This window comes from Hyperolius riggenbachi, chromosome 1 (assembly GCF_040937935.1).
Source record: "Hyperolius riggenbachi isolate aHypRig1 chromosome 1, aHypRig1.pri, whole genome shotgun sequence".
In the NCBI taxonomy this organism is placed as follows: domain Eukaryota; kingdom Metazoa; phylum Chordata; class Amphibia; order Anura; family Hyperoliidae; genus Hyperolius; species Hyperolius riggenbachi.
The window spans coordinates 158072371-158098980 of NC_090646.1; the positions used below are offsets into that span (position 1 = coordinate 158072371).

The 26610-nt window shown below is 44.9% G+C and overlaps 1 protein-coding gene across 3 annotated transcripts in view; it reads left to right on the forward strand.

The window, feature by feature from the left end:
- FBXO8 (F-box protein 8) overlaps window positions 1-26610 on the forward strand; it is an 84363-nt gene that overhangs the window by 41638 nt on the left and 16115 nt on the right. For all 3 annotated transcript variants that reach the window (XM_068278789.1, XM_068278791.1, XM_068278790.1), the window contains 2 exons: window positions 6777-6885; window positions 12676-12985. In XM_068278789.1, the coding sequence (XP_068134890.1) occupies window positions 12684-12985 (302 nt within the window). In that variant the 5' untranslated portion in view covers window positions 6777-6885; window positions 12676-12683. The remainder of the gene's footprint in view (window positions 1-6776; window positions 6886-12675; window positions 12986-26610) is intronic.

Below are 26610 nucleotides of genomic sequence, written 5' to 3' on the forward strand. Positions count from 1 at the left end.
CACGAAACGAACGGACAACAACACAGTTGTGGCATATCTAAACAAGCAAGGGGGAACAAGGAGCCGATCCCTTTACTTACAAGCAGATCAGATCTTGAGATGGAACTTGAAGTCCCTAAAAGCTCTACATCTGAAGAGAACGTTAAATCAGCTGGCAGACTTCCTGAGTCGATCCCCTCTTCACCAGGACGAATGGTCTCTAAACGAGGAGGTATTTCAAGACATCACAGAGCATTGGGGTCATCCAGTCCTGGATCTCTTTGCACGAAGGAACAACACGAAGTGCCCGATGTTCTGCTCCCTGTGTCCACAGGACAAGCCTTTGTCGGTGGACGCATTCTCAATAAGTTGGAGTCCAGGACTGATGTATGTTTTTCCTCCTCTATGTCTAATACCTTGGGTTCTCAGCAGGATATGCCAGGATCAAGCAAAGGCAATAGTAATAGTTCCATACTGGCCAAAGAGACCCTGGTTTACTCTTCTAAGGAGCTTAGCGACAGCAGATCCAATTCTTCTTCAGATGCGGCCAGACCTTCTTCAAGGTCCAGCATTTCATCCCAATCTGCGAATGCTTCAGCTTTCTGCATGGAGCTTGAGTGGAGGTTGTTAAAGAACAGAGGTTTTTCAAACAAGCTTTCAGAGACTTTGTTACAAAGTAGGAAGAAAGTCACAAGGCAGATCTATGGGAAGGTTTGGAATGTGTACAATAAATGGTGTCTTCAGAATTCAAGAGAGGTGAGTTCTTCCCTTTTGGATTCTTGAGTTCCTGCAACAGGGTTATGAAATGGGACTCAGCACAAGCACTTTGAAGGTTCACACATCTGCCCTTAGTGTGTTTCTGGAAAGAAGACTAGCAGAAGAAGAATACTTTGTTCGTTTTTTCAGAGCTCTAAAACGTCTCAGACCGTTTGTTCAATGTAAGATGCCATCTTGGGACCTCAACACGGTACTACAGGCCTTGTGTGAAGCTCCCTTCGAGCCTCTGGAGGAGGTCTCGGACAAGGTATTAACCCTTAGGCTGGTTTCACAGTGGGACGTTACAAGCGCACGTTAGAGCAGCCTGTAACGCAGCCCACCGCACAGTAATGAAAAATCAATGGGGCTGTTCACAGTGCGGACGTTGCGTTACATTGTAACGCTGCGTCACAAGGCAACGTACTGCATGCAGTACTTTGGACGCGGCTGAGCCGCGTTAGACTGCTCGCACATGCTCAGTAATGTTGGGGAGGAGCGGAGAGCGGCCAGGCACATGGCTAATTAATATGCACTGCACATTGTGACGTGCAGTGTTTACTTCCTGGAGCAGCGGCTCTGTGCGGCGATTGGCCGGCGGGACCACGTGATGCCGCATGCGCACAAGAGTGCGCATCACGGCATCACTGACGCCAGAGTGAGCTGCACAACGCGGCTCACTCTGATGTCCAGATCCAGCACCACCAGGCGTTGAGTTAGGGGGACGTTATGCGACCTTAACGCCCCCTCTAACGCAACGTCCTGGTGTGAAATTAGCCTTAAGACAGCCTTCCTAATAGCAATCACTTCCGCCAGGAGGATTTGTGAGCTTCAGGCCCTTTCAGTGAAAGAACCATATTGTGTAATCTCAGGAGACAGAATAACTTTACGTCTGGACACCTCTTTTCTGCCTAAGGTAGTCTCGAGATTTCATAGATCTCAGGAAATATTCCTGCCATCCTTTTTGTAGTAACCCTTCAAACAGTAAGGAACAAAAGCTTCATTGCCTGGATGTAAGAAGAACTGTGTTAACATACATTGAAAGATCCAGTTTATGGAGAAAGTCGGATGCTCTGTTTGTCTTATTCGGAGGAAAATTCAGAGGAAAACAGGCTTCAAAGAACTCTATCGCCAGATGGATAAGACAAGCTATTGCTTTAGCCTATTCTCGCCAGGGGAAGATCCTATCCTCATCTGTGAAGGCACATTCTACGAGAGCAGTATCCGCATCTTGGGCAGAGAAGGCAGGAGCCACGATTGAGCAGATCTGTAGGGCGGCTACCTGGTCTAGTCAAAATACGTTCGTAAAACACTACAGACTAGATATCTTAACAAGTTCAGACTTGACATTCGGTAGAAAAGTGTTACAAGCAGTTGTCCCCCCCCCCCCCCCCTAAATTATACGGTCTTGTCTATCGTCTCAGGGGTGCTGTCCAAGGACGTTCCTGGAAAGACACTTAATTACTTACGGTAACGTCTTTTCCAGTAGTCCGAAGGACAGCACCCTTGCGACCCACCCTTTATTCTATTAAAATATATTTTGTGAAGCATTACATAATGGTGTTGTCTTTTTTTATTACTGACGAGGTCTGGTTTCACCCTGCTTTATATGTCTGCCTAATTGATGCAAATCTTTTATGCTAATCTAGTTCCTGTCCATCATTTGTGGGGAGGGAGACAAGTCTCAGGGGTGCTGTCCTTCGGACTACTGGAAAAGACGTTACCGTAAGTAATTAGTGTCTTTTTTTTAACCTCCTGAGCGGTCTGGACGAGCTCAGCTCGTCCATCACCGCCGGAGGCTGCCGCTCAGGCCCTGCTGGGCCGATTTTTATCAAATAAAGTGCAGCACACGCAGCCGGCACTTTGCCAGCCGCGTGTGCTGCCTGATCGCCGCCGCTCTGCGGCGATTCGCCGCGAGCAGCGGCGAAAGAGGGCCCCCCTAGCCGCCTGAGCCCTGCGCAGCCGGAACAAAAAGTTCCGGCCAGCGCTAAGGGCTGGATCGGAGGCGGCTGACGTCAGGACGTCGGCTGACGTCGATGACGTCACTCCGCTCGTCGCTATGGCGACGATATAAGCAAAACAAGGAAGGCCGCTCATTGCGGCCTTCCTTGTTTATTCTGGGCGCCGGAGGCGATCGGAAGATCGCCTCCGGAGCGCCCTCTAGTGGGCTTTCATGCAGCCAACTTTCAGTTGGCTGCATGAAATAGTTTTTTTTTTATTTAAAAAAAACCCTCCCGCAGCCACCCTGGCGATTTAATCAGAACGCCAGGGTGGTTAAATAACTGCAAAGTGGGGTGTGCATAATTATTCGGCCCCCTGAGTCAATACTTTGTAGAACCACCTTTTGCTGCAATTACAGCTGCCAGTCTTTTAGGGTATGTCTCTAACAGCTTTGCACATCTAGAGACTGAAATCCTTGCCCATTCTTCTTTGCAAAACAGCTCCAGCTCAGTCAGATTAGATGGACAGCGTTCGTGAACAGCAGTTTTTTTAGATCTTGCCACAGATTCTAGATTGGATTTAGATCTGGACTTTGATTGAGCCATTCTAACACATGGAAATGTTTTGTTTTAAACTATTCCATTGTTGCCCTGGCTTTATGTTTAGGGTGGTTGTCCTGCTGGAAGGTGAACCTCCGCCCCCAGTCTTTTGCAGACTCCAAGAGGTTTTCTTCCAGGATTGCCCTGTATTTGGCTCGATCCATCTTCCCATCAACTGTGACCTGCTTCCCTGTCCCTGCTGAAGAGATGCACCCCCAGAGCATGATGCTGCCACCACCATATTTGACAGTGGGGATGGTGTGTTCAGAGTGATGTGCAGTGTTAGTTTTCCGCCACACATAGCGTTTTGCATTTTGGCCAAAAAGTTCCATTTTGGTCTCATTTGACCAGAGCACCTTCTTCCACATGTTTGCTGTGTCCCCCACTTGGCTTGTGGCAAACTGCAAACGGGACTTCTTATGCTTTTCTGTTAACAATGGCTTTCTTCTTGCCACTCTTCCATAAACGCCAACTTTGTACAGTGCATGACTAATAGTTGTCCTGTGGACAGATTCCCCCACCTGAGCTGTAGATCTCTGCAGCTCGTCCAGAGTCACCATGGGCCTCTTGACTGCATTTCTGATCAGCGCTCTCCTTGTTCGGCCTGTGAGTTTACGTGGACGGCCTCGTCTTGGTAGGTTTACAGTTGTGCCATACTCCTTCCATTTCTGAATGATCGCTTGAACAGTACTCTGTAGGATGTTCAAGGCTTTGGAAATCTTTTTGTAGCCTAAACCTGCTTTAAGTTTCTCAATAACTTTATCCCTGACCTGTCTGGTGTGTTCTTTGGACTTCATGGTGTTGTTGCTCCAATATTCTCTTAGACAACCTCTGAGGCCGTCACAGAGCAGCTGTATTTGTACTGACATTAGATTACACGCAGGAGCACTCTCTTTAGTCATTAGCACTCATCAGGCAATGTCTATGAGCAACTGACCGCACTCAGACGAAAGGGTGCTGAATGATTACGCACACCCCACTTTGCAGTTATTTATTTGTAAAAAATGTTTGGAATCATGTATGATTTTTGTTCCACTTCTCATGTGTACACCACTTTGTATTGGTCTTTCATGTAGAATCCCAATAAAATTGATTCATGTTTGTGGCAGTAATATGACAAAATGTCGAATACTTTTGCAAACCACTGTAAATCCCTTGCAGATGTTGACCTGGCTGGGATTCTAACCAGGGACCCAGAAATGCAAGGCTAGAGCGCTAACCAATACGCCACCGTGCTGGAAGATAAACATTAACCTCTGCAAGAGCATAGCAGACACTCCAAATTCACTATATGTAGTATTGTAATAACCACATTGTATCCTCATTTGGAAAAAGTGAACTTGTATAGTACTTTGCTACTATAATAATGCCCATGGTGTCAGATATTATGGTATGTCCCTCTTAATTTGTGTGGGAACCTTGTCAAGACCATATGTGTATAATCACTGAAATGTTAATTTCAGGGTCTCCAAGAGTTGCATACTACTCAAAAACAATTTTTTGATGTATTTATTATTTCTCAATTACAGTATTTTTTCCCTGAAAGTCACAAACAAACGAGTTTCCCTTGAAAGACAAAGTTTTCTATGTTTGTATAGTCATAAGTGAAAATACTTTAGTATCTCTACTTTAGTTCAGTCTTTCACAATTAAGTTACCAAACCCATCTTTTAGAAGTCCTGTACTCTCGGCCTATTTACTTTTCAAATGTATGTGCAGTATTTGTAAAAATTATTTAAGGTTTTCCTTAACCAGCTTAGCGGTATGGATGAGCTCAGCTCGTCCATGACCGCCGTGCTGGATTGCTCTGGCCCTGGTGGGCCGATTGTCATAATTTTTTTTTTTTTTTTAAACATGCAGCTAGTACTTTGCTAGCTGCGTGTTTATACCAATCACCGCCGATGCGCCGCTACCTGCCGCGTAACAGCCCCCCCCCCCCCCCGAGACCCCGTGCGCAGCCTGGCCTATCAGCGCCAGGCAGCGCTGAGGGGTGGATCGGGACTCCCTCAGACGCCATGACGTGGTTGAAGTCGATGACGTCGTCCCGATCATTGCCATGGCAACGAGGGAAGCCAAACAGGAAATCCCGTTCTGAACGGGATTTCCTGTTTGCTCTGATCGCCAGAGGCGATCGGAAGGGGTGGGGGGATGTCGCTGCACAGCGGCTATCATGTAGCTAGCACTAGGCTAGCTACATGATTTAAAATTAAAGAAAAAAACAAGTGCTGCGCCGCCGCCCTGGCCGTTCTAATAGAACGCCAGGGTGGTTAATATCACTAACAACCTGTTGTTTTTTTTAATACAGTTGTACAAGTCTGTTTACGGTCTGGTTTTTATATTTCCACAGATGCATCAGTCAGTTTTGTATGTTTTTTGTTTTTTTAGCATTATTGCTAAAATATTATTTTATTATTATTATTATTATGACTTGTAGCTATTATAAAGGTTACACCAGCTGAACACTCAGCAGTTCCCTACTAGACTGGAAAAGTAGCTAGGCCGAATTTTGAAAATGGCCACTTGAGCTTTTTTCTCTTTCAAGTGTTTCATGCAGACTTTATAAACACGGCTCATGATGAAATTCTCCAGACTGCTTCCTGTCTAAGGGATGCCGCATAAAGCAGTCATCTTAGGCTTTCTTTTTTCACTTTATTGTCTGGAATAAGACCTGACAACATTGATCTCTAAACATAAACTCAGAGCCCAAGCCAAAACATAAATTGGGCATGGTGGGAGTACCAAATCTTCGTCCTCCAGTGCTGAAATATCTGACATCACCTCGAAAATAATGAAATAAGCTATGTACACATCCTCCGTAGGATAATAAAACAAACTGAAAAGCTTTACAAGCTTCTTGCTTTGGCACAGGTCCGTTCACATTAATGGCACAGGCTGCACACTGTGCTGCATTGGATTGCTATAAAGTATGATGCTGGCCTCTATCAGTTCATTTGAATGGCGCACCAAAATATATGCAGCATTGTGATCTCTCAGCACACTATAATGGTCTGGTCTGATTGCTTCTGCGGCAATGTCTGCTGTTCTCGCATATTTTGACTTTATGGTGTAAATTCACAAAAACGGTCCTAATGTATGTAGACACTGCTCATTAAAATGACCAGAGTTTATGCAACTTACGTTGTGCGTTACACAAACTGCATAACTTGCTCTATAAATCAAACACTTGCGTTGCTTGAGTAAAAGGCAACATAAGTTGATGAATGTGTATAGTGAGTTATGCAGTTTGCGTAAATTGCTACGTAAAGTGTATAAATCTCAGCAAATGAACACGTTACGATGACCATTCTTTTTAAAATTTACCCCATGTGTGATATAATTACCTCAAGGCACAGAATGACAATGGTCGGTAAAGCAGTGCGTTTGAGTGTATGATATGCAAAGTTATAACCTACAGAAATGTTGGTGCGTGTGAGAGTGCAAGTTTTTGTCTTTCTTTCTTTTTATAGAAACCGTTCTGCTTTGACAATTATTTTTTTCTCCCCAGACATTAGGCAGAGAAACATGCTGACTTTCCACTGAGTGAAGATAACCCGTAAAAGAGCATGAACACGCACTGAGTAGCTGTGGCGCTGCATTACAGATTCCTGTTTGAAGTAAGTGGCCCCCCCAGCCAATAATTGCGCATATAGGTAGCCCCCTCCAGTATAGGCAGGGGCGCGTAGCAATAGGGGTTGCAGAGGTTGCGACCGCATCAGGGCCAGAGGGGCCCCAAAGGGCCCTCCCTCAACTACAGTATTAGCTCTCTATTTGTCCTGTGCTCATAATAATCACTTCTAGGCCTCTTGCACACTGCACGCGATTCAGATTCCGCTTTTTAATCAGTTTTTACCTCCGATTCAGATTCAGATTTGCAGTGTGCAAGGAGCAAACTGCAAATCTGAATCTGATGTAAAAACTGATTAAAAAGCGGAATCTGAATCGGAATCGCGTGCAGTGTGCAAGAGGCCCTATAGATACTTTGAATAGTGGTAATCGTGACCAAACTGTTCCCCATCCCCTTCTTGTACCTCTGACACTGTAGTTGCCATTGGCAGGTTTTGGTGCGCCGTATAAATTGTTATGTATAGAGTGCTTGGGGGGAGGCCCATTGTAAAACTTGCATCGGGGCCCACAGCTCCTTAGCTACGCCACTGAGTATAGGTAGCCATGCGACACCCCCCTTCAGTATTGGTAGCCAGATGACACCTCTCTTTCGCCAAGTAATGTACAGGTAGTAAAATTGCACACTTCCTCTTCAGTATAGATAGCCAGATGACCCCCCCCCCCCCTTTTCAGCATAGATGGTCAGATGCCATTCCGAGCCAACCCCACCTCAGTATAGGTGGCCAGCCTGATATCTATGCCCACCAATTCAGTCAAGGATCAATCTAGCTTTGAATGAACCACTGGAGTTGTACTGCGTTGTGCAGCGCAGCACTATGCACCCCTCCATTCTCTCAAGTACATTTTCCAACATGTCATTCACACCTTTGCTTTGTCCAAAACCAATGAAAATAAATTGGTTGGGAACAATAGATGTTTGGCAGATTTGAGCAAAGTGATCTACTCTGGATCTGGAAAACTCGATGCGTGCTCAAGGCATCAGCCAAACTTTCATCCCTCACAAAGGCCATATTAGAACACAGTGGAGTAACAGGAAAATTACTAAATTAGTGAATGTGCAATAAGGCGCAAACATTAACTGAGAATCTCTTTTTAATCAGTTGAGGCCGACAATACATAATTGTTGCTGTGAATGGGTGCACACAATTGCAGTGCTACAGAATCAGACCTTTGTCACTTAGTATGAGATTATTTCTAAAAGAATCCAATATAGGTTTGCTGGCTCACTTATATTCTCCAGTGTCCTTCTACCTTAGTATACCAATCCCATAATCTTCTGTAAGCCCTTTGTAAATAACAGGTCATTGGTCCACTGTTTCACATGCATTCACAGCCATCAGTGCCTTTATTTGCATGTCAGCCAGTCATTCTCAGGTTTCCATAGAGGATGAATTATAGGTCAAATGAGGTTGCATCTCCAGGCACTATTATACTGTAGATGCATGTTACTCACTTTGGGGTTCACTAACTGGCAGCAATTTTAACGTTACTACACCCAGGCAGTACACCGTGTGTTAAGCACTTAGTGCAACCTTCCAGTACATGAGTATCGCAAGCATTGCTACAGCAACACATATCATGCTACTTGCGCAGTATGTGTTACTGTAGTAACGCTCGCGTTGATCATGCACTGCGGGTGTACATGCGGTACACTGATGGCAGTAGTAACGATAATATTTCCATGCGCATCAGAGCCTCAACCACTTTGCTTCTGGGTTTGGTCAGTATTTAGGGATGGCCACTGAGATATGCAGCTTGAAAATGGGCGGAACGAATCCCACCAGCTTCAATCGGTCCATTTTCAAGCTTAATAAATGTGCATAATTCTTCATCAACTGAGAGGTGTTTGCATCTCCTTGGCCAACGCTATCAGTATTACATGTCGGACTACAAGTGAAGAATCATGCTTTGTTGGAACTGCTTTCAGTGAAGTCATAACAGAAATTCATTTTCTAAATACCTTTACGTTTTGGAATATATTTGTGTGAATTCTTAGTCCAGCGCTCACTGTGCTAAATATTTTTAGAAGTTTATTTTGTAAACCTTGTTTACCTTCAGTCTAGTTCAGTCTTTATTGACTATAGCAGTTGCATCTGATTACTGTACCCTTTTCCCTCTGCCATCCAAACAACATTGTACTCTTGTTGAAATGTAAACAGCCTCTACCTCGTTTCACCTCTCTGGGCTGTCACAAATGTATAGGACAGGAAGGCCTGCACAATGTCTCCTGTCTTGGGAACCCCAGTGTTAGTGGCCTTGGCTGGCTCCCTCTTAGATCACATTGCCTATGATCTATTTTTAGTGGGCCTTCAGTCAAACTCTGTCTACCTATATAAACATCTCAGATTCTGTGAAATGCGTTTGTAGTGCCTATACTCTATAGCAGAGTTGGTTGACTATTCAGCACGCTGCATTAGAAGAAATAAACAAGTAAGGTTAATGGTATTTTTGAAATATTTTAGAAATATAGAAATATTTTTCTATGCAAGAAAACTGTAAATGGTATTTAACATCAGCTCAGGATAGTCTAAAGCTATACAGAGACTTTCTAAGGTTGATCTCCTATGCAGGCAGAATGTGAATGCTGAAGCACTGTAGAATATCACTGCATAAATTATACATGTAGCCAATAAAATCCATCATTACTGATCGCCCTCACCACCAACACCATGGCCCCTGTTCACTTCACTTTTTCTACCACATTTTATCCTAGGTGATCATTTTTTTTGTCTTCTATTCCCTACCGGTACGATTACTTCTAGATTTTAGGGTCTGTAAGCGGTGCAACTTTTACACCCTAAAAATCATAACGTTATATAGACCTGCGGCAGCGCAACACATTACTCACCTCCCATGCATCCAGCTCGGGGTTACTGCTCTAAACTGTGGATTTCTGTCCCGAGCCTGACTTGAGGTTACCGCTAAGGAGGTTAAAATAATCTTTCAGCACTCTGCAATTGAAAAAGTAGGTTAAAAAGTACTGTATAACTTATTCAGTGTTTTTTATGCTTGCTGGTGGCCTAAAAGGCATTTTATTGATAAGGTGTGAAAATACCACTTAAGCCTGAAAAAAAAACCTGTTTTACTCCCTGGGAATTCTACCAGCCCAGACGCGTGGCCAGGCCTGTTGGGCTTGCCACCGAAAACTAAAGTAGCTGGCGGCGGGTGACGGAGGACATGATCGAGACTGCAAGGGCACAGGATGGCTGCAGGGGACTGGTAGAAGCCCAGGTGAGTAAAACTGTTTGTTTTTGTTTTTTTGGTTTGTTTTTCAGGCTTAAAGAGAATCTGTACTCTAAAATTCTTACAACAAAAAGCACACCATTCTATTCATTATGTTCTCCTGGGCCCCTCTGTGCTGTTTCTGCCACTCTCTGCTGCAATCCTGGCTTGTAATGCCAAGTTTTATGCAGTGTTTACATACAAACTAACCAGCTTGTGATAGGCTCACATAAGCAGAGTGTGTGAGTCATACAGAGCCTGCAGGGGGCCTGGAGAGGGTGTGTATAGCTTCTATCCAATCACAAGCAGCTGTGCACATTCCAGCCTTAGCCCGACAGAGCCAACAGAAGAAAGACGATTAGATCATATAACAGATAATACAGCCACTGTGGAAGTAGGAAAGGCTGCAGTAAGACAGACCACATTAGAACAGGCATAGGAATTTATAGGATAGAAGAAGGAAGGATGAAAATTTTGTTACAGAGTCTCTTTAAGCATCCCTTTTAACCTCCCTGCCATTATAAAAATTTGCTGCGCACGGCAAGGAGGGTGTTTTTTTGCATTTTTTTTTTGTTTAGCGTCCCCCCGAATGTGCCGATCGCCGCCGGCGCATATACCCATCCGGAAATCCCGTTCTGAACGGGATTTCCATGAGGGCTTCCCCCGTCGCCATGGCGACGGGCGCGATGACGTCATCGACGTCGTGACGTCAGAGGGAGTCCCGAACCACCCCTCGACGCTGCCTGGCACTGATTGGCCAGGCAGCGCACAGGTCTCGGGGGGGGGGCACCCTCTGATGCGGCGGGTTGCGGCGAATCGGCGCGGAGCGGCGGCGATCGTAAGTTACACGCAGCTAGCAAAGTGCTAGCTGCGTGTAACAAAAAAAAATTATGCAAATCGGCCCAGCAGGGCCTGAGGAATCCTCTGCGGCAGGTTACCCCGAGCTGAGCTCGGGATAACCGGCAAGGAGGTTAAGACAAATTAGGGATAAAAAGTGAATTGAATGAATTAGGGCCCATGTCTGGTTGATCAATACGTTGCCTGTAGAAACTGGAATGTACGTCTAGATGGCATATTTCACTTGACTCTGATACTGCCTTTTTTTGGCTATGGAGTCATGTAAAAACGCACCATGAAGCACCAGAAAGAGAACTCGACCTGACCCTGTCCGCGTGTTCAGTGCTGAAGTGTGGTGTTCGAGCAAATTCAGAACAATAGTCCCAATTCGAACACCAACATTAAAACCTTTGGACTGGAGTTGCAACTATCCTCCCACAAATATATCCCTTAAAGAGACTCTGAAGCGAGTCTAAATTCACTTTTTTAACATGCAGTATAACCCCTGCTAAACCGCCGCTATCCCACGGCAAAAGGAGGGGTTTATACCCCCCAAATCCCCTCTCCTACCTCCAGGGAGCGCTTCCTGATGAGGCTGAGCTTATAGCTGTATCTCTGCCTCCCAGCGGATCAATCCCCGCTGATCGCCGCCTCTCTTCGCCCCTCTCAATCTGCCTTCACAGAGAGGGGCGGGGGAGAGTCAGAGATCCGCGCAGCGATTGACGCGCATGGAGGCAGAGCTGCAGCTGAAAGCTCTGCCTCCATGAGCAGCAAAATCCACGACCAAGAAAGTCGTGGATTTTGCAGGGGGGGGATTTGAGGGGTATAAACCTCTCGTTTTGCTGTGGGATAGTGGCGTTTTAGCAGGGGTTATACTGCTTAACATGACTGCATGTTAAAGTGAATTTAGACTCGCTTCAGAGTCTCTTTAAAGGACAACTGAACTGAGACGTATATGGCAGCTGCCATAGGTATTTCCTTTTAAACAATCCCAGTTGCCTGGCAGCCCTGCTGATCTATTTGGCTGCAGTAGTATCTGAATAACACCGGAAACAAGCATGCAGCTAATCTTGTCATATCTGACAATAATGTCAGACACACCTGATCTGCTGCATGCTTGTTCAGGGTGTATGGCTAAAAGTATTAGAGGCAGAGGATTAGCTGAATAGGCAGGCAACTGGTATTTAAAAGGATAGCAGCACGGTTACGTAATGGTTAGCGCTCTCGCCTTGCAGGAGGAGTTTTGTATGTTCTCCCCGTGTCTGTGTGGGTTTCCTCCGGGCTCTCTGGTTTTCTCCCACATGCCAAAAACATACAGATAAGTTAATTGGCTTCCCCCTAAATTAGCCCTAGACTATGATACATACACTACACAATACATACATAGACATATGACCATGGTAGGGACTAGATTGTGAGCCCCTCTGAGGGACAGTTAGTGATAAGACAATATATTCTGTACAGTGCTGCGTAATATGTTGGCGCTATATAAATACTTAAATAACATATCTCTCACGTTACAGTTGTCCTTCAATCAAGTTCTTTCTGTAAAGGAAGTGCAGTAATGGCAGGAATATTTTTTCACTTTTTTGGGGAATGGGGGGAATATGAGAATTGAAACTGTTTATCATGCACAATCCGTCACAGATTTCAACAACAGAAACCTTGAGAAACTCAACTGTACCAATTTTCATCCTAACATAAGTTTTGTGCTTATTAAGGTTCACAGATGGGTCAAGGACTTTGGCGAGTTGCAAGAAACCACCAATTTCAGCAAGGATATATTGAACACCACTACCTGTCCGCAGATAATGACAACAATATAAATAATCGAAGAAATGCCCAGAGTGGCCTAGATCTGTACCATCTGCTGAAAGCCAGAAAAGCAAAGGATGAACAAGGATTTCTAAATCTTGAAATGCTGCCTCCAGAGCTAAGCCTTACCATTTTATCCTATCTCAATGCCACTGACCTGTGTTTGGCATCTTGTGTGTGGCAAGACCTGGCCAATGACGAGCTGCTATGGCAAGGGTGAGTCATTTTGCAGTGATTTAACAAAGGTTTTGGAAAGTTGCAGGGAAAACCGCATTGGTAAATTGTCCATTTCACTATAAGCTAGTGCCAAGCACTTGATGGATGTTTGCTTCTTAATTAGCTATATCTGGCTTGGTTGAAAGCACCTCTTTTATCTCTTTATAATTAGGAATTGGCTTGATCAACACCTCGATAACTAAATCTTCAAAGAACAAGCATGTGAGATTATCTGTATGCTATTTTGGAAAATGAGATCAGGTAATCTAACTGTGCAAGTGAAGATGGGTCAATACCGCATCTTGTACTTGATGAGTAAATGAGGTCAAGCACAAATAAAATGGGATGAAGCTCAAATCTCATCTATGGTCTAAAGAATTAAACATATCATAAAACTAGTGCAGCGGTTAAACCCTCTGACGTATCTAGTGAACATGGGGGGCAGGAAGCAGAAGAGCTTTCATGTAAACATGCTGAAGGCCCACCATGACAGGACCCAGTATGCGCTGCCAGTGTGCAGCCGGTTAGAGCAGGGAGAGGCAGACCCCCTGTTAGACCTGCTGGCTGACGTACGAGATGTGGACGGCGACCTAAACGTCAATCCACAGCTCGCCTCAGCCCAGCAAGAGCAGTTACAGAAGGTGCTGGGCCAGTACCAGCACACCTTCTCCGGTATCCCGGGGCGGACCAGTATGGCGGTGCATGGGGTAGATACAGGTACCCATCCCCCCATCAGGCAATCCGCTTACCGTGTCTCTCCCGAGGTACAGGCGGACATGCAGAAGGAGGTGAGGGAGATGCTGGAGTTAGGGGTGGTTCAAAAGTCCAGTAGTGCCTGGGCAGCCCCTGTTGTCCTGGTCCCCAAGAAGGACCAGACAACTCGGTTCTGCGTAGACTACAGGAAACTGAACGCCATCACCACTACAGACGCCTACCCCATGCCTCGCATTGATGAGCTGCTAGATACACTGGCATCAGCCAGGTACCTATCAATCATGGATCTGAGCCGGGGGTATTGGCAGATACCACTTGCACCTGACGCGAGGCAAAAGTCGGCCTTCATCACCCCTTTCGGCCTCTTCGAGTTCACGATGATGCCCTTTGGGATGAAGAACGCCCCCGCCACGTTTCAGCGGGCCGTGAACGACCTGCTAGAGGGAATGCAAGGGTTCGCTGTAGCGTATCTGGATGACATTGCGGTGTTCAGCCCCACCTGGGAAGAACACCTCAAACACCTGTCCCAGGTACTAGAGAGGCTGGCCATGGCCAATCTGACGGTTAAACCGAGTAAGTGTCAGATTGGCATGACCGAGGTGCAGTACTTAGGTCACCGGGTGGGGGGTAACACCCTGAAACCTGACACGGGAAAGGTGGACGCCATCCTGGCATGGCCTCGACCTATCACGAAAAAGCAGGTCCAGGCGTTCCTGGGGACCGCCGGCTACTATAGGAAATTTGTTCCCGCCTATAGTACACTGGCGAAGCCCCTGACCGATGCCACTAGCAAGAAGCACCCCAAGGTTGTTAGCTGGACCCCCGCTTGCGAGAATGCCTTCCAGGCCTTGAAGCAGGCCCTCGCAAGCGCCCCTGTGCTTCAGGCCCCAGACTTCAGTCGTCGGTTTGTGGTGCAAACCGATGCCTCTGACTACGGTCTCGGCGCAGTCCTCAGCCAGGTGGATGGAAAGGGGGATGAACACCCTATCCTCTACCTGAGCCGGAAGCTCCTGCCCCGAGAGGTAGCCTACTCCACAACTGAAAAGGAGTGCCTGGCGATCGTGTGGGCCCTACAGAAACTGCAGTCGTATCTGTACGGCCGCTCCTTCACGATCGTCACTGATCACAATCCCCTGAGTTGGCTAAACCGTACTGCTGGAACCAACGGCAAGCTCCTACGGTGGAGCCTGTCATTGCAGCAGTACGACTTTACGATCCAACACAAAGCAGGCAGCCGACACCAAAACGCTGATGGGCTGTCGCGGTGTCAGGGGGAACCCGACCCAACAGCGCCAATAGCTGCTACGGAAGGCGTCCTGTTGACACCTCCCTGAGCAGAGCTCGGGAAGGGGGAGGTGTGACGCCGGGCGACGCCCAGTCGTCCGAGGATTCGCGGCCGAGTGTCCGATCGCAACCGTGATCGGAAAACTGACATTCTTTATTTTTAAAATAGAAGTTTTTCCTTCCTGCCTTCCCCCCCCCCTTTTGCCATGAGGGCTGAATGGGCCTGCGTTAGCATATGGCTAAAGCAACCTGGTTTAGCAAGAAATCCTGTTAAGGCTCCCGGAAAAGCTCTGGTGACACTAATGTGCTAATTGGGCAGAGCTGAAATACCAACAGAGTCTATTCAACAGGGGAAGCTAGCACAGCATGAGGTCTATTGACACCTACATTCCTCCCAGTCTTGACGGCACCGACTAAACTGAGTATGGAATGCATGGTGTTGATAACTTTGTCACATTTTGCAAATACCATCCATGGGAGGAATATGAAAATTACATAATTTTGTTTCCCTAATTCTGTAGAATATGGTGATACTAGACATAGCCAGGTAACCCGAGCAGGGGCTGAGATATGAATAATGGGGTCCCCGTGCGCCCCAAATATTGCAAGTTTGATGTCCTATGAACGTGTATTCTCAGCCCAATCTGAATATGAAATCGGTTTGCATGTGCGACAAAACCCCGGCGGGGTATGAAATTGGACATATTTTGTGGATGGCTGGAAGTTCCTCCCCTGAGAACTCACTGCCTGACACGCCCCTGGGCTGAGCTTGAGACTCCGCCCAGAAATGTCAGTGCTCAAAACTGATTGCATGAGGACCCCCAGCCAATTCCCCCACTTTCCATCATACCGAAAAGACTGCCACTGCTTGGGGAAATAGCAGTGGCCATCTTGCAGGCGGAGCAACGGCCATGTGGTTCGGCCATATTGCGAACTAACTGCAACAAAGGAACTTTGTCTTTTCCCGAACGGACTTTCCACAGAATCATAAGTATTCGTTCTTTTTATCCCTTTTTCTTTTATGTACTGTGTTATCACTGTCTCTCATCGTTTAATTGTTCACGATTGTCTGTATATATTAATTATTTATATTGTAACAAATAAAGGCTTTTTAAAAGGTCTTTACCTCTCAGTAAAACCTTCTATTCAGTATACACAGACGAGACCTAAACTTCCGAAGGGACGCTACTATTTTGATAGATAGATAGGAATTGCACAGTTTTAACCGGTTGTTTGTTTCACAGGTCTATAGCCAGTTAGCAGTTTTCTCTGGGCTGATAGAAAACAGAGATGGTGGCAAATCTACCCCTGGGTTGGAGTAAAAGTGTATTTTCGTAACCTCACAGGCTCCCTACTGCGTCGTGACGCTCAAACTCCGCCAATTCTACGCAGATTGCGTCCATAGCTCTCAATCTGTGTGCTAGAATCGGATCGGACGGTTTTGCGTGTTCACGGCCAGTGGGGCTCTTGTGACAGCAACAATGATGTTTTTTGTTTTTTTTTAAGTTATTGGAAGGGTTAATACAGAAATTACTACTTCACTCAGAAGCTAATTGATAAGATTATCGTTGGCTTACCAGAATCATCAGATTATATTCAACTTGTGTGTAAATGTGTAAATAAGGCAGAACAGCTTCTGCTGCATCCAGGTTGGAAGCAGAGAACTTTCTGTACACAGTTTGCACAGTAACTACTTAATTATAAGACAATCTGATCATTTTATCCTGAAACAGGCAATGTTATCAATTGGCTTCAGTGAATTGTAAATATGTCTAAGTAAAATAATATTAGTTGTTTACGGTTTTCTGTTGGTAGACATTGGCCTCCATTCACTAAGCAGTTTAGACTAGTCAACTGATGTTTTTTAAACTTTTTAGTCTACTTATGGTTTTGGTGTAATGTTTTAGACCTGTTTTAAGAGCTTGGTTAAAACATTTGGTAATTAGGTCGGTAAAGCAGGGGAGATGATCAAAAGATGCAATTCACAAAGGCAAACAAGGAATAACCACGCCCACTTTTTTGACAGAGATTAGACCAGCTGATTTTTGTTGGTAAAGTAATTCTGTGAGGTATTTTAGAGGTGAGGATGGAACCTTTTGAATTCATTATGCAGGAGTTTAATTATATGCCGAAGAGAAGGATGTCAGTCATAGCTACTTGTTTGTTAATTGCATCTTTTGATCATTTCTCCTGCTTTACCGGCCTAACTGCTGAATGTTTTAGACCAGGTCTAAAAACCGGTCTAAAACATTCAGCAATTATTAGTGAATTCCCTTTTGATGCAACTGATTTACACCAAACATCAGAAGACTAAAAACCATCAGTAGACTAGTCTAAACTGCTTAGTGAATTGAGGCCATAGTAGTAGCCTCGCTTCTACTATGATGAATTGGAAATTCACTTTGCCCTGCAAGCTATAAGGAACCATTTCTCGCTTTGTTTTTTTATTTTATTTTTATTTAGCCTTTCTCTGAAAATATTGAGGACTAAATGCTTTATTACACCAAGATGGCATGGGAGGAGGGACTGGACAGTATCATTAAAGAGAATCTGTATTGTTAAAATCGCACAAAAGTAAACATACCAGTGCGTTAGGGGACATCTCCTATTACCCTCTGTCACAATTTCGCCGCTCCCCGCCACATTAAAAGTAGTTAAAAACAGTTTTAAAAAGTTTGTTTATAAACAAACAAAATGGCCACCAAAACAGGAAGTAGGTTGATGTACAGTATGTCCACACATAGAAAATACATCCATACACAAGCAGGCTGTATACAGCCTTACTTCTGAATCTCAAGAGATCACTTGTGTGTGTTTACCTTCTGACCCCTTCAGCTCTCACCCACTGAAGTGACAGGCTTCCTGCAGACAGCTCTGCCTATGTGGTTAATTCCTCAGTATGTGACCTTCCAGCTCCTTTCACAGCCTAGGATTTTTATCCAGCTCTCTTCTATCACTGATAAGATAGCAGAGGAGCTGCTGGCTTATGTAAATAACACACACACTGGAGTGTGCATAGAGGAACAGATCTGCACGGAAGAGTTGGCAGCCTTCCAGACACAGGCCGACAAGTCTGACAGGGGAAAGATACATTGATTTATTACAGAGACTGTCATAGTATAAAGTGCTGCAGTAAGCCACAACACATTAGAATAGGTTTAGGAACTTGTAGGATGGTAGAAAAAACGTTGTAATTTTTGTTACAGAGTCACTTTAAACTCTGCAGAGGGCTGTGGTAGGGGCATCAGATGATCAGGTCTCTGCTTGCAGAGAACTTCTAACCAGTGACCCCTTTTCACTGCCCCCTTAAAGAGAGTCTGAAGTGAGAATAAATCTCGCTTCAGACCTCATAGATAGCAGGGGCATGTGTGCCCCTGCTAAAACGCCGCCATCCCGTGGCTTAACGGGGGTCCCTTCACCCCCAAATCCCCTCCGTGCAGCCAGGGAGCACTTCCGCATTGGGGCAGGGCTAACCGCCGCAGCCCTGCCTCATGCGCGTCTATCAGACGCGTACCTCCGCCTCTCCCCTGCCCCTCTCAGTCTTCCTTCACTGAGAGGGGTGGGGGAGAGGCGGCGATGCGCGTCTGATAGACGCGACTAGAGGCAGGGCTGCAGCCGTTAGCCCTGCCTCCAGGAAGAGAAAATTTTACGACTAAGTCTACGACCAAGTTTTGCGGGGGTGGGTTTGGGGGTGAAGGGACCCCCGTTTAGCCGCGGGATAGCAGCGTTTTAGCAGGGGCACACATGCCCCTGCTAACTATGAGCTCTGAAGCGAGATTTATTCTCGCTTCAGGGTCTCTTTAAGGTTTAGGCACCACCAGGGGAGGGGGTTAGGGGTAGAGGGACAGTTCTGTGTTAGGCATCGGTAAAGGGAGGGTTCTCTGTGAGAGTAGGGTTAGGTTTAGTCATAGTAAAAGATAGTTAAAGACATTTACATTTCTGCAAACTGCATCTTCAGACTTGGCCAATCAAATTCACTTCTTGCCCATTTTGATTGCCCCAATGTCAAGCTGCATACAATTCCATTAAAATTGCACGCAAGTCAGAATTGTTATCATCTGATTGACCATCTCTCTTGCTGAAGCTGAAAGTGTCTAATAGCCCATCTGAAGGAGACTTGGACAACTCTGCACATGCCTTCCTAATCTCTTTTTAATGATTCCATGTTAAATATTCTCCCAAGATCAGATAAGCGTGTATTACATTATTGCTCAAGTGCAAAATGCCTGAAAGTATTGGTGGAAGATTGCCAGATCTTAATGCAAAAATATAAAATAAATGAATTTGTTTTACTTTAATCTAAGCTGACTTTGAGGATATCAGTCTTTCTTCCCACGACATGTTTAGATTTTCTGACCATAATCCTATTTATGATGAAATATTATTGTTACAGGGATCAAAAGCACTAATTACCCTCAAACTCTACATGATACTGTGTGAATTCTACATGATTTCCATGCAGATACCTTGTGCGGTTTACACTTAGACACTGCAGTTCAATGACCTTCATTTACATCCTGCTCCATTAACCTTGGTTTAGCATAGTTGTATTTAAAAGCATACATATACTCTTAATCGTAAGTGAACTTTGCAACTTAAACTTACAAGGAAATTAAACTTTCAAGGCTTGGTTCACATGAGCTGAAAATCTGCAGTTCTTGTCAGTATTACATATCAGCAAGCCAACGTGTCGACAGCAGGGCAGTTTCTAGGTTAATTTGCTCCCAGGTCAAGGGTGTAACAGTGGGCTCAAGAACATTTACTTACAATGCAGTATTTAGTCCCCCAGTTTCGGTAGCCAGGTATAGATGCTCCAGTATAGGTTATCCAGCTACAGGCACCCCAAGTCCCGGTGGCGATAATTACTATTCCCCCTTCCAGGCTGCCATGGATAGTGGGGGAAAGATGTAATTCAGCTTCCAGCTATTGCTGGCAGCCAAATTACAGTGTTTTTGTAGTAATTTTTTTCTCAGTCTTTTGGCAGAGCCCAAAATATTAACTGAGCGCCACTATAGCTGTAATTTCTATTATGGCCTATGGTGCCGGTGGCTGCGCCCATATCTACTGCACTTTTTTTTTTTTGTTACAGGGCTCCAGTATAGGTGCCCCAGTATAGGTTGGCCAGGTATAGAGGTGCTCTAGTAAAGGTTAGCCAGCTATAGCTTACCCAGTATAGGTTAGCTAATCATAGGTGCCCCAGTATAGGTAGCCAAGTATAGGTGCTCTAGTATAGGTTAGCCAGCTATAGCTTACCCAGTATAGGTTAGCTAAGTATAGGTGGGATAAAAGAGACCGAAAAGCCCTCCTACTAATAAGCAATGCTTGGTGAAATTTTCCTTCTTAACCTGCTGGGCGGTCTGGACGAGCTCAGCTCGTCCAGTACCGCCGGAGCCTGCCGCTCAGGCCCTGCTGGGCCGATTTGGCTCAAATAAAAAGCAGCACACGCAGCCGGCACTTTGCCAGCCGCGTGTGCTGCCTGATCGCCGCCGCTCTGCGGCGATCCGCCGCGAGCAGCGGCGAAAGAGGGTCCCCCCAGCCGCCTGAGCCCAGCGTAGCCGGAACAAAAAGTTCCGGCCAGCGCTAAGGGCTGGATCGGAGGCGGCTGACATCAGGACGTCGGCTGACGTCGATGACATCACTCCGCTCGTCGCTATAGCGACGATGTAAGCAAAACAAGGAAGGCCGCTCATTGCGGCCTTCCTTGTTTATTCTGGGCGCCGGAGGCGATCGGAAGATCGCCTCCGGAGCGCCCTCTAGTGGGCTTTCATGCAGCCAACTTTCAGTTGGCTGCATGAAATAGTTTTTTTTTAATAAAAAAAAAAACCCTCCCGCAGCCTGCCTGGCGATCCTAATAGAACGCCAGGCAGGTTAAAACAGATGGAAAAGAAGCAAATTTCCTTCTGTTTTAAGAAGGCAACCTATACATTCCTAGTGGTTTGGGTCACCCTGAGCTGCTTGGTTACTCTGTTATACTGGTCCAAGCCATATCCCATAAAGCCATATCAATCCCTGCCATGTACTGATGAGGGCCAAAAGCCTGAAACAGGCTGTCTACATGTGGGGTTGGTGTGGCTGTGTAATATTTAAGGCTATAGGCTTGCTATACACCAGCAGTTCTGAATGCTTGCCTTGCTTATAGGGGCGAAAAGGGATAATTTGCATGTTCAGTAGTGGTGCATTGTGGGTAACCACAAATGTTCACTTATAGCTGAAATATTACAAATTTCCTTCCGTTTTTAAGAAGGCAAATTTCACAGAGCATTGCTTATTAGTAGGAGGGATTTTCTGTCTCTTTTATCCCCCTATACATTCCTAGTGGTTTGGATCACCCTGAGCTGTTTGGTTACTCTGTTATGGAAGGCAAACCCTGGCACTGTTCTTGGTCCCAGGGATTAGTTGGGCTTTCAAATATCGGTTATTGAGCAATTTCACAATATAATCAAAAAACGTCAGCGCTACATAGTCTCTTATATTATGAATCCTTCCCCAACACCCTTCAAAGTGCAGGCTTACCAGCTTCATAAGAGACCCAAATTATAAGGTCTAAGCGTATGATCAATGTCCCAACGATCAGCAGTTTTCCTCGTCCTCAGACTCCAGATATCCCTGATGTCACTCCTCAGCAAGTACTCCCAGCATATGAGGATATAATGCCACAGAACAAAATCTAAGTGCTCTCCGTATTTACTTAAAAACAAGCACTTTTATTAATATATAAAAACTATAACCGGTACTCACATAAGTGCCCTTTTTACAGGGACCCTCAGTTGAAACAGCGTGTAAAATATCAGCAGAGTGCCACTCTCTCATCTGCCATCCGTTCCGCCCGACCTAGGTTTCGCTACTGCATCCTCAGGGGCTTCTAAACGGAATGGCGTCCCGGGCGAGTGTTAAATAGCCTCTCACCTCTATCTCGGACGCCGCCAATGCGTCAAACAGCGCATTCCCAGCGACGTCACGTCACCGCTATGTCACATCCGGACTTCCGCCGAATGGAGCGCACGGAAGGTAAAGTAAAGTCCCGCTCCACCAGATCAACTAAGATTCCGCTTGGAGCGCACGGAAGGTATATATCTAATCGTACTTCCTCATCTGGAACATTCTAGTTCCAAAAGGGCTTATTAAACCAGGGTGCACATAAGTTAAAGTGGCACTCCACCTATCTATAATCACATATTAAAAACTAATGAACAAAACATTAATTAAAATTACATTAAATAAATAAAACACGTACATCACATACTCAAATACCCCGATCTAGTGGCCCATTCTCATAATAGCACATCCCAAAAGGGCAATACAATAGAAAACAAATCAATACACTAAGGAATAAATGATTGCACGACCTAATAAGATCTCATCCCATGAATCATACCTCAATTATTCATCTGTAATAAAGCAATTTAAATCCAGCTCTATATTCAGACCCTTGGGGTCCATACAATCAAGAGCAAAAATCCATTTAGTTTTAGCCTTAGAAATCTCCCTTACTCTATGTGTGCCCCTCCAGTTCCCCAAATTCCTCTCTATCCCACAAAACTTTAGGCCGGAGGGGTCCTGTTGATGATACATTCTAAAATGCTCAGAAACTGAAAGCTATTTCTTATATTCGTAATGTGTTCCCCAATTCTCTCTTTAAGGGGCCTTTTAGTTCTTCCTACATAAAACTTCCCGCAGGGGCAGATAAGTAAATCAACCACAAATTTGGTCTCACACGTAATAAACTGCTTGATCTTGTATTCCTCATTTCCAAAGGTTTGTTGAACCCTAGGGGTGAGGATACATGTTCTACACTGTAAACATTTCCTACATTTATAAAAACCAACCTCTCCAAAGGAGCTAACCCCTTTAAATCTGGGTTCTTCTATGCCACTTGAAGTCAAAATATCTTCAAGATTTGGGGCCTTTCTGTAAATCATCTCTTGGTGCTCAGGTAATATCCCACTCAACACTGGGTCTTCCTTCAGGAGTGCCCAGTGTTTATTAAAATCTTCCCTAATTTTTTGTGTTGTTGACTAAATCCTGTTATAAATGGGCAAATTCATTATTTTCTTTTATCTTCCAAAATAAATTCTCTCTCTATGTGTGCAACCTCATCTTGAAGAATCTCCAACCTTTCTCTATCATAACCTTTCTTTTCAAACTTTTCTTTCAGTATTATAATATTAATTTCACAATATAGCTTTGGATTATTACAAAACTGGCTGATACGAACGCTGGATAAGTGTGCTTTCTGGTTGCTTGAGACTCTATGTTAAAAATAGGCCTAGTGAATACAGTTCTATATCCCACTCTATACACACACCGGGATCTTTGTAGTTAAATGTTAAAATACAGTAATTTAAACTATATTGACCTTGGGGGAGCTGTGGAATCCAGTCATTTAAGTGAACCTCCGGACTAAAAATGGACTCAGCAGCACTGGAAAGGCCTGGTGTTTCTTTAACGGTTTCACAGCATCAGAACTTTGTTTCTCTTATACAAGCCTCATTTTTAGCTGCACAGAAGAAAACTACCCGGGCTTTTTTCCCCTGATGCTGTGCAAAGCATGATAGGATTTCTGATGTTCTCGTTCTGCTGCTTTGGTGGATTTTTTTTTTTTTTTTTTTTTTTTTTTACATTTTGAATTTGACATTTGAAGCCTAGCGTGTGCAGCTGGGAGGGGTAATCAGGACACAGGACAGTTGGAACTGTGTCTCCTGCTCCTTGTCAACTCCTTTCAACCAAAAAGATGGCAGTCCCCATGAATCACAAACATTTGCCTGTTCTTTTAAAACTGGGTGGGTAAGAGATTATATTACCTATCTATTCTAATTAACATAACTAATGTAACTTGATGACAGTATGTTTGTTTAGGCTGAAGTTCCCCTTTAAGCACAGCAGAGCCCACAAACCGCATAAGAAGTTAACCTTCACCACTATGAGTACTGCTGGGGATTTGTGCTGGTTGGTTGAGACTGCTGGTTAGTTGAGTTCCAGATGAACGAGACTCTATTATATGCTGGTTTTTATGTTCTGCAGACTTGGCCCTTAGTTTTCAGTTTTGATTGGACTTTAACTCTGATTATTTAGTTAATATATAAACTTAAAGAGACACTGAAGCGAGACTAAATCTCGCTTCAGCTCTCATATATAGCATATGTATATATATAGCATATATAGCATATGTGCCCCTGCTAAAACGCTGCTATCCCGCGGCTGCACGAGGGTCCCTTCACCCCCAACCCACCCCCCGCAAAAGTTGGTCGGAAAGTTGGTCGTAGGATTTGTCTTCCTGGAGGCAGGGCTAACGGCTGCAGCCCTGCCTCCAGTCGCGTCTATCAGACGCGCATCGCCGCCTCTCCCCCGCCCCTCTCAGTGAAGGAAGACTGAGAGGGTCGGGGGAGAGGCGGAGATACGCGCTGACAGACGCGCGTGGGGCAGGGCTGAGGCGGTTAGCCCTGCCCCAATGCGGAAGCGCTCCCCCGCATTACAAAGGGGATTTGGGGGGGACAGGGACCCCCGTTAAGCCGCGGGATAGCGGCGTTTTAGCAGGGGCACGCGTGCCCCTGCTATATATGAGGTCTGAAGCGAGATCTATTCTCGCTTCAGACTCTCTTTAAAGGGAACCTAAACTGAGAAGGATGTGGATTTTTCCTTTTAAAATAATACAAGTTGCCTGACTCTCCTGCTGATCCTGTGTCTCTAATACTTTTAGCCACAGCCCCTCAACAAGCATGCAGATCAGGTGCTCTGACTGAAGTCAGACTTGATTAGCTGCATGCTTGTTTCAGTTCTATGATTCAGCCACTACTGCTGGGAAAAGGGATCAGCAGGGGTGCCAGGCAACATGTATTATTTAAAAGGAAACCTCTATATCCCTCTCAGTTAAGGTTCCCTTTAAGGTCTCCTTCATTTTTGTTCCCTTTGTAAAATGTGTCTTCTATTTCTCTTGTAATAACTGTGGTGTAGTGATTTCATGATCAGAAGATTCTCATGAGGGCTTTGTGGTTTGCAGCTATTCAGGATCAGAGTAATGATCATGGGTATGAACAGTGGGGAACTGTACTCTTAAAAAATACCTAGGAAAGCTCCACATAATATTCAAGAGGTGTACGGCAAAGGTCAATTATGTTGAGTTAAAAGGCACCAACATTGAAGTGCTTACTACGATTTTAAACCAGTGCTCAGATTACCAAAGTGATTGATGTGAAACATGAATGATTGGATTCAGATGTGGCTTAAATACCACAATATATGCTAGATTTATTCATAAGAATTCAAGAAATGTCCCTGGGAAGAATCCTACCAAGTTCTGGTTGGAAGCTGGAAACATTTATTGGAAGGGACACAACCCTGAAAAATTGTATCAGGTTTAATCTTGGAATTAAATGGGGCGGGTTTATTACCTCTTGTGAATATATTTATTCGTGCAAGAGCTTTTGAAGTTTCATTAATTCTATATTTTCCTTCAAGTTTGTACTATTTGAAATTGTTCCACTACCAAACAAATAAGTACTATGCCATACCATGGCTTATTAGAGATCCTCTTTTGGCAGTCTTACTGCACTAAACTTTTGAAATCTAATTGCCAGGCTAAAGCCAGCCTTACTCATAAGACTACTCTGGAGGGTTTTATGTTTTCAGACTCTGCCATTCCCATATGGATCCATGCTGGTAAATTAAATTTGTTGTGACAAGCAGAGACCTTAACGAAAATGAAGAGCAAAGCCAAAATGGCCTTAAATTTCCAGCAAAGCCATTATAAAGTTGTCATGGTGAAAGTCATTCGTCAGCTTCCTTTTGGTCATCTAAAGCTTCCAGCTTGGCAGATGTTGATCAGGCACCTTTTATGTGCACATATCTCCTCTCAGATTTTTTTTTTTTTCCTTTTTGACCACTGAATTATTTTTTACTATTGTCCTAAAAAAAATTTTCCCAGGCCTCCACACTCCCATCATGCTGTACAATTCACAGCATCAGTAGAAAAGTCAGATGGGCACTGAGGTATGAATAAGATACTTTGATTCAGAGTCCTCAGTTGACCGTGTACAGCCAATTGGCAGTGGGAAAAGTGCTGACCTAAATGCCAATGCTATAACACCCCCCCCCCCCCCCTTTTTTTTTTTTTTTTTTTTTTTGCAATTTACTATTTTGGATGACGGTAACATAAAAAAAAACTAATTTACACTGCATTTTACTCTTGGACAACTGTACCTTAGTTGCATGCATAGACATGCACATTTTACAATTATTTGTGATAGTGGTGCTTTAATCACACTCCCCCTTAGTTCAGTAGTCTTCAGTTAGGGCTACTTGCTGGAGCATCAATGGCCTATCTAGCTGTTTTTACTGGTGTCTGACCACTCTTATCCTTTACACCCTGGGTGCCCAATAGGTCAATAGCAATCTACCGGTAGAGCGTGACCGTCTGCTCAGTAGATTGCGGCCACGTCCTGTCATATTCTGAAGCCTCTCAGCTGCGGCTGTCAGATTTTGCTGCCTTAGCAGCATCAGTGAGAAGGGGGGAGAGGCATGGCTGAAGGGGAGAGGAGCAAATGAGGAGACAGGTCTCCCCTCCAGGCTGTGTGACTCGCAAGCATCTCCTCCCCTCCAGGCTGCCTGCGTGTGCAGTGTCTCCTCCCCTC